Here is a 12,157-nt window from a genome sequence, read left to right as displayed (position 1 = left end):
CTGTAAAACACCACACTAATGTTATCCCAAACCATACCGGTCGTATTCTAACTCCCACTGTAAAACACCACACTAATGTTATCCCAAACCACACCTGTCTTATTCTAACTCCCACTGTAAAACACCACACTAATGTTATCCCAAACCACACCTGTCTTATTCTAACTCCCACTGTAAAACACCACACTAATGTTATCCCAAACCACACCTGTCTTATTCTAACTCCCACTGTAAAACACCACACTAATGTTATCCCAAACCACACCTGTCTTATTCTAACTCCCACTGTAAAACACCACACTAATGTTATCCCAAACCATACCTGTCTTATTCTAACTCCCACTGTAAAACACCAAACTAATGTTATCCCAAACCACACCTGTCTTATTCTAACTCCCACTGTAAAACACCACACTAATGTTATCCCAAACCACACCTGTCTTATTCTAACTCCCACTGTAAAACACCACACTAATGTTATCCCAAACCATACCGGTCTTATTCTAACTCCCACTGGAAAACACCACACTAATGTTATCCCAAACCACACCTGTCTTATTCTAACTCCCACTGTAAAACACCACACTAATGTTATCAATCAAGTTTATTTTATATAGCCCTTCGTACATCAGCTAATATCTCGAAGTGCTGTACAGAAACCCAGCCTAAAACCCCAAACAGCAAGCAATGCAGGTGTAGAAGCACGGTAAAACACCACACTAATGTTATCCCAAACCATACCGGTCTTATTCTAACTCCCACTGTAAAACACCACACTAATGTTATCCCAAACCACACCTGTCTTATTCTAACTCCCACTGTAAAACACCACACTAATGTTATTCCAAACCACACCTGTCTTATTCTAACTCCCACTGTAAAACACCACACTAATGTTATCCCAAACCATACCGGTCTTATTCTAACTCCCACTGTAAAACACCACACTAATGTTATCCCAAACCATACCGGTCGTATTCTAACTCCCACTGTAAAACACCACACTAATGTTATCCCAAACCACACCTGTCTTATTCTAACTCCCACTGTAAAACACCACACTAATGTTATCCCAAACCACACGTGTCTTATTCTAACTCCCACTGTAAAACACCACACTAATGTTATCCCAAACCACACCTGTCTTATTCTAACTCCCACTGTAAAACACCACACTAATGTTATCCCAAACCACACCTGTCTTATTCTAACTCCCACTGTAAAACACCACACTAATGTTATCCCAAACCACACCTGTCTTATTCTAACTCCCACTGTAAAACACCACACTAATGTTATCCCAAACCACACCTGTCTTATTCTAACTCCCACTGTAAAACACCACACTAATGTTATCCCAAACCATACCTGTCTTATTCTAACTCCCACTGTAAAACACCAAACTAATGTTATCCCAAACCACACCTGTCTTATTCTAACTCCCACTGTAAAACACCACACTAATGTTATCCCAAACCACACCTGTCTTATTCTAACTCCCACTGTAAAACACCACACTAATGTTATCCCAAACCATACCGGTCTTATTCTAACTCCCACTGTAAAACACCACACTAATGTTATCCCAAACCACACCTGTCTTATTCTAACTCCCACTGTAAAACACCACACTACTGTTATCAATCAAGTTTATTTTATATAGCCCTTCGTACATCAGCTAATATCTCGAAGTGCTGTACAGAAACCCAGCCTAAAACCCCAAACAGCAAGCAATGCAGGTGTAGAAGCACGGTAAAACACCACACTAATGTTATCCCAAACCATACCGGTCTTATTCTAACTCCCACTGTAAAACACCACACTAATGTTATCCCAAACCACACCTGTCTTATTCTAACTCCCACTGTAAAACACCACACTAATGTTATCCCAAACCACACCTGTCTTATTCTAACTCCCACTGTAAAACACCACACTAATGTTATCCCAAACCATACCTGTCTTATTCTAACTCCCACTGTAAAACACCACACTAATGTTATCCCAAACCACACCTGTCTTATTCTAACTCCCACTGTAAAACACCACACTAATGCTATCCCAAACCACACCTGTCTTATTCTAACTCCCACTGTAAAACACCACACTAATGTTATCCCAAACCATACCTGTCTTATTCTAACTCCCACTGTAAAACACCACACTAATGCTATCCCAAACCACACCTGTCTTATTCTAACTCCCACTGTAAAACACCACACTAATGTTATCCCAAACCATACCTGTCTTATTCTAACTCCCACTGTAAAACACCACACTAATGTTATCCCGAACCACACGTGTCTTATTCTAACTCCCACTGTAAAACACCACACTAATGTTATCCCAAACCATACCTGTCTTATTCTAACTCCCACTGTAAAACACCACACTAATGTTATCCCGAACCACACGTGTCTTATTCTAACTCCCACTGTAAAACACCACACTAATGTTATCCCAAACCATACCTGTCTTATTCTAACTCCCACTGTAAAACACCACACTAATGTTATCCCGAACCACACGTGTCTTATTCTAACTCCCACTGTAAAACACCACATTAATGTTATCCCAAACCATACCGGTCTTATACTCTTTTCAGAGTATAATGGAATGTGCCGCCTTGAAAGTGCCTCGGCTAAGGGTACATTATAGCTTTTCAAAAGCCAACACAAAACCATCTCTGGAGATAGTTTTGAAGCACCACTGAACAGGCATTTTACTTGTCTATAATGGAATACCTCCTCTGAAGCAGGCTTGACATCCATCACTATGGGACCAGAACTGTCAATCAAATAATCTCGAGCTGCCTGCGCGCAGCCCACTCTCTCCTAAAAGAATGTATGTTAAAGTTCATTAAATACTGTGAGTTACCAAGACGTTTAGTAGAAAGAAAACTACCATATCATAAAATAAAACGCCATTTAAAAAAAACACAGCAACACATCAATCAGCAAGGTTTATTGCTGTCAGGGAAACAATACCGGACATTATATGCCGGAGCAGAATTCTACTGTCAGAAAAGGTACAGATGCTCCTGATGCGGCACTTTTTTAAAATTGTCTGAAAGGTTATCTACTGTCGCTATCGACGCGTTACTGTAGAACTGTTCTATGTCTGTAAAGGATATTAGTCAAACACACACTGCAATAGACCAGAGCCTCACAAACTCTTACTTGCATCATGAGAGCCAAGTACCGTCAACCCTGAAACATGTTTACATTCATTGTCTTTATACGGTTACCATCTCCCTGTGTAATAACACACATAAAATGTATATACCACACACTCTCTGTGTAGTATTGATGTACAGTGTAAAAAACACATACTCTGTGTATAGTCTGTGTGTAACGTGTACTGTATCTTTACCTGCGAGGGCGTCCTGTGCCTCAAAGAAAGTGCTGAGGCCTCCCTTCACGTAGGCCAGACTGCCCTCGTTCTTCCTAGTGGCTTGCTTCTTCAGGTTACTGGCTGCCATACGCAACTGGTCAAAACTGAGAGGGGGAGGGAGGGAAAGAGAGAGCGAGATGAAAAAGAAAAGTGGGATATGAAAGTTAAACTCTGTTTACTTCCAAGTGTGACACCATCCCATCAGTCAGAGGAGTGTGTGTGTGCGTACGATTTTCTATGTGTAACGCACACGAGTGAGAGTCCGCACAAGCATGCGTGTGTGTACTTTGGAAGTGAATGGAAGTTTCCTCTGGAGGAAGAAACACAGGCCCTGTCAACCCAAAACAGCCCAACCCAGTAGCCCTACAGTTGCTGGCCAGGAGCAGACAGGATCCATCCGCTAGACTGGGGGGTTAGATGGAGGGGAACCATGATGGATGACAGGGAGGAAACCAGGAGAGACTAATAATAACCTGACAGACATGCTGACAAACACTGTCCTAGTATGACAGAGACCAGGGGTCAGAGGTCAACAAGAGAAAGGACAATTCCTCCACATGTCCAAAGTTTTCTTCTGCCAAGTCAGGGGTCAGGGATCAACAAGGATTGGAGCTAGATTGTATTTATTTACAGACTAGCTCTGTCTCTGGGTCAGTGGATTGATTGGATGGACTGAGAACCACGTAAAAAATAAAAAACAAAATATGTTTTTTTTGTAAACTATATTGAGGCTTTTGTTAAATGCATTTTAAATAAATTGTGATTTGATTTGATGATAAAGACAACATTCAAAAGTTTTGTGCCAAGTCACTGCATTACTTCCAACAGTGTTTCTGACTAGTAGTTTGATCGTTTGGCTAGAGGGCTGACGTTCATCAACATATTAGTTGGGATGGTGCGCTGGCTGGTACAGGAGAAATATACTTGTGATTGGCTGTGTGTCTGACCCAGAGGTCGTAGAAAATAGATAGGTAGGTAGGTCTGACCTACCTGGTGACAGAGTGGTTCTCGATGAGGTACCAGGTGGCTGAGAAGTTCTCGCTGGTGAAATCCCCACTCACCCCTGGGAACATGGCCTCCAGATCTTTCAGAGGGACCTTACCCCTGGGGGAGAAAACGGATTACAAAGAAACCCTGTGAAATGTATGTTTTATATCTTCTATGTATGGTCATGCTGTGGTCCTGTTTGGTCATGCTGTGGTCCTGTATGGTCATGCTGTGGTCCTGTTTGGTCATGCTGTGGTCCTGTTTGGTCATGCTGTGGTCCTGTTTGGTCATGCTGTGGTCCTGTTTGGTCATGCTGTGGTCCTTTATGGTCATGCTGTGGTCCTGTATGGTCATGCTGCGGTCCTGTATGGTCATGCTGTGGTCCTGTATGGTCATGCTGTGGTCCTGTACGGTCATGCTGTGGTCCTGTTTGGTCATGCTGTGGTCCTGTTTGGTCATGCTGTGGTCCTGTTTGGTCATGCTGTGGTCCTGTATGGTCATGCTGCGGTCCTGTATGGTCATGCTGTGGTCCTGTACGGTCATGCTGTGGCCCTGTTTGGTCATGCTGTGGTCCTGTTTGGTCATGCTGTGGTCCTGTTTGGTCATGCTGTGGTCCTGTATGGTCATGCTGCGGTCCTGTACGGTCATGCTGTGGTCCTGTACGGTCATGCTGTGGTCCTGTTTGGTCATGCTGTGGTCCTGTATGGTCATGCTGTGGTCCTGTGTGTTCATGCTGTGGTCCTGTATGGTCATGCTGTGGTCCTGTGTGGTCATGCTGTGGTCCTGTATGGTCATGCTGTGGTCCTGTATGGTCATGCTGTGGTCCTGTTTGGTCATGCTGTGGTCCTGTGTGGTCATGCTGTGGTCCTGTGTGGTCATGCTGTGGTCCTGTGTGGTCATGCTGTGGTCCTGTGTGGTCATGCTGTGGTCCTGTGTGGTCATGCTGTGGTCCTGTACGGTCATGCTGTGGTCCTGTTTGGTCATGCTGTGGTCCTGTTTGGTCATGCTGTGGTCCTGTGTGGTCATGCTGTGGTCCTGTGTGGTCATGCTGTGGTCCTGTGTGGTCATGCTGTGGTCCTGTTTGGTCATGCTGTGGTCCTGTGTGGTCATGCTGTGGTCCTGTACGGTCATGCTGTGGTCCTGTACGGTCATGCTGTGGTCCTGTACGGTCATGCTGTGGTCCTGTACGGTCATGCTGTGGTCCTGTTTGGTCATGCTGTGGTCCTGTATGGTCATGCTGTGGTCCTGTATGGTCATGCTGTGGTCCTGTTTGGTCGTGCTGTGGTCCTGTTTGGTCATGCTGTGGTCCTGTTTGGTCATGCTGTGGTCCTGTATGGTCATGCTGTGGTCCTGTATGGTCATGCTGTGGTCCTGTATGGTCATGCTGTGGTCCTGTGTGGTCATGCTGTGGTCCTGTACGGCCATGCTGTGGTCCTGTGTGGTCATGCTGTGGTCCTGTATGGTCATGCTGTGGTCCTGTATGGTCATGCTGTGGTCCTGTATGGTCATGCTGTGGTCCTGTTTGGTCATGCTGTGGTCCTGTATGGTCATGCTGTGGTCCTGTGTGGTCATGCTGTGGTCATGCTGTGGTCCTGTATGGTCATGCTGTGGTCCTGTATGGTCATGCTGTGGTCCTGTACGGTCATGCTGTGGTCCTGTGTGTTCATGCTGTGGTCCTGTATGGTCATGCTGTGGTCCTGTGTGGTCATGCTGTGGTCCTGTACGGTCATGCTGTGGTCCTGTGTGGTCATGCTGCGGTCCTGTATGGTCATGCTGTGGTCCTGTACGGTCATGCTGTGGTCCTGTATGGTCATGCTGTGGTCCTGTATGGTCATGCTGTGGTCCTGTATGGTCATGCTGTGGTCCTGTATGGTCATGCTGTGGTCCTGTTTGGTCATGCTGTGGTCCTGTTTGGTCATGCTGTGGTCCTGTATGGTCATGCTGTGGTCCTGTATGGTCATGCTGTGGTCCTGTGTGGTCATGCTGTGGTCCTGTGTGGTCATGCTGTGGTCCTGTGTGGTCATGCTGTGGTCCTGTACGGTCATGCTGTGGTCCTGTACGGTCATGCTGTGGTACTGTGTGGTCATGCTGTGGTCCTGTACGGTCATGCTGTGGTCCTGTATGGTCATGCTGTGGTCCTGTTTGGTCATGCTGTGGTCCTGTACGGTCATGCTGTGGTCCTGTTTGGGTCAGTTGGTAGAGTGATTGTGGGTTGGATTTCTCTTGATCACCCATACGGATAATGTATTCAGGAACATTTGGTTAAAAGCAAACATATTATTATAGATTATGCTGCTTACCCCATTTCTCTCTTTGACAATAAAGTTGAAACTTGAACACAATCTACACAAACAATACATAATAGGTAATGCTTACAACTGTACATAGTTACACAAATAAGAAATAACATATCCATGACATTGTACAAAATAACAAGAATGTCCTTCTTAATGAGGTGAAAGGTGAGTTGGGGTGTTTGTATAAAGTCATCCAGCAGGGGTCAGTGTGAGGCCAGGCTGTGCCCAAGGAGGGAGGCCCGGGCGTGGGAAGAGCAGTGTGTGACGCATGGGTGCCCCTTGAGGAACCAGAGCTCATTAGGAAGGTTTGATCTGTGGTAATGACCCGTGGGCTACACAAACTAAACCCTAAACCCCCCCTCCATCCAGCCTCTACTGTAATGTACTGGAGCACACTGAGCCCTCAGGGAGTGATTACACACACACGCATGCATGCACACACACACACACACACACAAACATCATAGAGCAGAATTATCTCAGAAAAGATGTAAAGATGGGTTGTCATGGGAAAGAAGTGGGAGAGAGAGGGAGTTTGATCACCATAGAACTCTCACCACACTCTCCATTTAAAGTACCCATGCTCTTCTAACGATCTTGTAACTTTGTTGCTCAGTTGGTAAAAGTGTGGCATGAACAACAAAGTTTACAGATTGAATTTGCGCAAAGATCAATTGAACATACTAAAAACGGATGCACTGTAGGTCACTTTACAAAGCTTCTGCAAAGTGGCATATTCAATTTACACATGTATCTCGAAAGAGACAGAGACAGAGAGAGAGAGAGAGAGAGAGAGAGAGAGAGAGAGAGAGAGAGAGAGAGAGAGAGAGAGAGAGAGAGAGAGAGAGAGAGAGAGAGAGAGAGAGAGAGAGAGACAGAGAGAGACAGAGAGAGAGATCCAGGAAGCAAAAGAGAGAGAGAAACAACTTTCTCAGTCCGTTAAGTTATTCCCTCATCTCCATACCTGGCACGTTATCAAAGCCTGCTCTCACATGTTACGGATCTGCTGCTTTGCTCTACAGACAGGAAGCACATACGTATATGCTGAGAGAAACCTTGCTCTTACTATTCATGCAGTTCAGTAGGCGAACTCAAAACAAGCAGTTACAGTTGGGACATTATCACTGGAGCATTGCGGCTCGGACGAGGTTTGTTACTCTGTAGCGTGTGGACCAAAATAAAAAGGAACAGGTTGATGATGACATCCCCAGGAAGTGTTTTGCAGACCGACAAGATGACTTCCTGTCTGACCTCTCGGTTAGAATAACCAGCCAGTGACATCACCACCAGACAAACTTGTTCAAACTGGTTCAAGACCTTGTAATTATAATCATGGGTTGAAACTTATTGAATTACTAAACAATTACTAAAAGGTTGTCCGATTCCGTCCACTCCACTTCTCCTGGTCAGCTGTGTCTGGTTGGACAGCTAGCCACTGTCTCTTCAATAAACAGCATTGGCTACATTCATTAATGTGATGTGTGTGTGTGTGTACCGTGCAGTGTGTGTGTGTCCATTTTCATGGACCAGTGTCTTTACTTGAAAGATATTCTCCCGTCTTTTTGCATACTTTTTAGCAAGCAGTTCTGAAAGTAGCATCCATGAGCCAAAAGCGATCCACGAAAATTGCTTACTACGTTACGTCATTGATCGCTCTCTACTGTGTGTACGTCCTGCTAACAGTCACTGAAATGGCGAAGGGCTGAAGCTCATTTGCTGAAACTCGAATTGCTAGGGAGCTGGCCCAAGTGGGGGAAAATGGCGCCGCACAGCTTCCAGAAAGCAGTTGCTTTCAAACTAGGGATTTCATGGCTAATTAACTTGTTATGGCTGCAGGGAGCGTATTGAAAAACTGGAAAATATGTGCAAATTTTCAAACGGCCTCTTAATCAATTTTTGCTCTTACAATATGCATATTATTATTACTATTGGATAGAAAACAGTCTCTAGTTTCTAAAACCGTTTTAATTATTTCTCTAAGTGGAACATAACTATTTTTACAGCCCATTTCCTATCCGGAAGTGAGATTTCCAAAATCGATGTCGCTCTTCAAGCCCTTGTCTATAAAAGGGCATGTCACTTAGGACTGTAGAAACACGTCATACGCCTTCCTCTGGGTGTCATGCGGAAGTGAGAGAAGAAATCACTTGATTATCTCGTCCTGGATTTGAACACAACCTCTTGGAGTGAGTGTTGCGCAGTTTATTTTTCTTTCTGGGCGCGAAGCAGGACCTGGACTCGGCTCCTGGAAAACACTCTGTAAAGGTGAATATGATCTCTGGCTTCGATTTTATTTGATACATGTCACAATATCATCCTAAAGTATGTTATTTCAATATAGTTTAATTATATTATTGAAATGTATTCTGGACTTTAGACGTGATGCGACGCAATAATTTTTTCAAGATGGAGAGGTTAGCGTCGCACTGCCAGTGTGCTTGCTAATTCAAGAGGGAAATTGTTCGTTCTGGATCGAAATAAAGACATTTCTGAACAAAGGACCCCTTGGAGAACATTCTGATGGAAGATCAACAAAGATAAGGACCCAATTTGGGATGCTTTTTCATATATCTGTCGAACTGTGCTATGCTACCGTTTGCCTTGAGTCAATGCTGTTGTGATGTTAGCTATTGTAGTAAGCTAATATGACGATATATTGTGTTTTCGCTGTAAAACACTTCAAAAATCGGAAATATTGGCTCTATTCACAAGATCTTTCTCTTTCATTAGCTATCCACCATATATTTCTCTGAAATGTTTTATGATGTGTAATTAGTAGTTGACGTTGGTGTCTGTATTTTCTCTGGCTACTCCCGTGCGATTTCTGACTGTAGCTATGATGGTAGCAGTAATGTAAAACTGATTTATAGCTAAAATATGCACATTTTTTGAACAAAACATAGATTTATTGTGTAACATGTTATAGGACTGTCATCTGAGGTAGTTTTTTCTAGGTTATTTAGGTTGGTTCTAGGTTAGTTAGGTTGGCTTGTGCATGCTACTTGCATCCTACTTGTGCTGTGAAAAATGTCTGTCCTCCTTTTTTATTTGGTGGTGAGCTAACATAAATATATGTGGTGTTTTCTCTGTAAAACATTAAAAAAATCGGACATGTTGGCTGGATTGACAAGATGTTTATCTTTCAAATGCTGTATTGGACTTGTTAACTTCTTGCAACTATAGGGGGTGCTGTTCCGCATTAGCATTTTTTGGTCTCCAAATTAAACTGCCTCGTGCTCAATTCTTGATCGTACAATATGCATATTATTGTTATTATTGGATAGAAAACACTTTCTAGTTTCTATAGCCGTTGGAATTTTGTCTCTGAGTGGTACAGAACTACTTCTACAGCACTTTTCCTGACAGGGAGTCAGATTTCAGAAATGTTGACCCCTGATCTGGGGTCGGTTTTAAGGTGCCTGTAAATGCTATGGAGAAACCGACACTGCCTACGTCTTCCTCTGGGTGTCAGTACGTCATCACGCTTTGAATGGAGTCGATTGCACAATCAGAGCCACTATAAAACAAGAAAACGTGGAAGTACCGTCCTTTCCTTCGCGCGTCTTACGCAATATGGACATCGGGCTTGCCTCTTTCCAAATGGTTGTTTAGCCAGTGATATTTCTCCGGTCATGTTTTTAGTCGTTATAGTTGTTAAAAACATCATAATGTAGTTAATTTGAACCGTTTTATAGCAATTTATATCCGTTTAGTGCGATTTTGAGGAATTTCTTTGTCGTGCACTTTGAAGCTTTGGTCACGTTTCGGGGTCTCGGTCGATGTTAGTGGACATTTCGAAGGACAGAGGACATCTATCGACCAAAAGAAGATTAGACCCAAGAAAGGATACATTGCCCAAGAATCTGATGGAAAATCACCTCATAGTAAGAAATATTTAATATGATAAATCGTTGTTCTGTCGAAATATTTTAAACGCATAATCCGCCATTTTGTTTGTTATCGCTTCACTTGGCGAACCCTGTATTGCACAGTAAGGATAATTTTAGAAATGTAAATCAGCGGTTGCATTAAGAACTAATTTGTCTTTCGATTCCTGTCAACCCTGTATTTTTTAGTCAAGTATATGATTAGCTTTCGATTAAACTAGATCACTCTGAAAGATGACGTCCGACATTTTGAGCCTTGATTTGCTAGTATTTTCATTGTATAACCATTGTATGGCTAAATATGCACATTTTCGAACAAACTCTATATGTATGTTGTAAAATGATGTTACAGGAGTGTCATCGGAAGAATTCTGAGAAGGTTAGTGAAAAAATTAATATATTTTGGCGATGATTACGTTATAGCTCTCTTTGGCTTGAATCGATGCTCTGGTAACGTTTGCACATGTGGTATGCTAACTTATCGATTTATTGTGTTTTCGCTGTAAAACGCTTAGAAAATCTGAAATATTGTCTGGAATCACAAGATCTGGGTCTTTCCATTGCTATGCTTTGTCTATTCTTATGAAATGTTTTATGATGAGTAAATTGGTCATACACGTTGCTCTCTATAGTAATTCTAGTCGAGTTGTGATGGTCGGTGCAATTGTAAACTGTGATTTCTACCTGAAATATGCACTTTTTTCTAACAAAACCTATCCTATACCATAAATATGTTATCAGACTGTCATCTGATGAGGTTTTTTATTGGTTATTGGCTATCAATATCTTAGTTTAGCCGAATTGGTGATAGCTACTGGTGGAGAGAAAAAAATGGTGGACAAAGAAATTGTGTATTTTGCTAACGTGTTTAGCTAATAGATTTACATATTGTGTCTTCCCTGTAAAACATTTTAAAAATCTGAAATGGTGGCTTTATTCACAAGATCTGTATCTTTCATCTGGTGTCTTGGACTTGTGATTTAATGATATTTAGATGCTACTATCTACTTGTGAAGCTATGCTAGCTATGCTAATCAGTGTGTGGGGGGGGTGGGGGGTGATCCCGGACCCGGGGTAGAGGCTCGTGAAAGGTTAATGTGTGAAAGTTAAATATTTTTAAAAAATTGATTTTGAATTTCGCGCCGTGCACTTGAGCTGGATGTTGTCATAGGTGTACCGGCGTCGGGCTGCAGCCATAACAGAGAGCAACTTTGCTCATAGATTATGCATGTATGAACTACACATTGACACATCCAGCCCAAATTGGGAGGTTTATAAAAAACAACACTTACTAGTCGCCAAAGTACCAGAGAATGTCTTTAATGTGGCTAATAACATGAAGAGAAGAAACCGTGGTTTCTTAGTTCGGGATAACTGACTCGGTTCTATGGGTTGCAGCCTACCAGTAGGCCCAGGAAAGTGACCCTGGACATGGAGGGTTTGCGGCTCAGTCAGGGGCTAACCTCCCTGGCCACGAGTGGTCACTTGGCCCCTGCCCCCTCTAAACCAAACAAACACCAGAGGGCCTAGAGCACAGACATACCAGAACTATACAAACTCAACTATACATTACAGGCTGTGCTTTCTCTGCCA

At 43.1% G+C, this 12,157-nt stretch overlaps 1 protein-coding gene across 14 annotated transcripts in view; it reads right to left on the bottom strand.

Annotated features, from left to right (window-relative positions):
- LOC139541431 (exocyst complex component 2-like) overlaps positions 1 to 12,157 on the bottom strand; it is a 177,581-nt gene that overhangs the window by 143,605 nt on the left and 21,819 nt on the right. For all 14 annotated transcript variants that reach the window (XR_011668343.1, XM_071346079.1, XM_071346085.1 and 11 more), the window contains 2 exons: positions 4,384 to 4,497; positions 3,373 to 3,497 (listed from right to left, as the gene is read on the bottom strand). Coding sequence is in view for 13 of the 14 variants with exons in the window: in XM_071346079.1 (XP_071202180.1) it covers positions 3,373 to 3,497; positions 4,384 to 4,497 (239 nt within the window). In the remaining variant the exon portion in view is untranslated. The remainder of the gene's footprint in view (positions 1 to 3,372; positions 3,498 to 4,383; positions 4,498 to 12,157) is intronic.

This window comes from Salvelinus alpinus, chromosome 16, assembly GCF_045679555.1.
Source record: "Salvelinus alpinus chromosome 16, SLU_Salpinus.1, whole genome shotgun sequence".
NCBI classification, from domain to species: Eukaryota; Metazoa; Chordata; class Actinopteri; order Salmoniformes; family Salmonidae; genus Salvelinus; species Salvelinus alpinus.
This window is presented reverse-complemented; position numbering and strand designations above follow the sequence as displayed.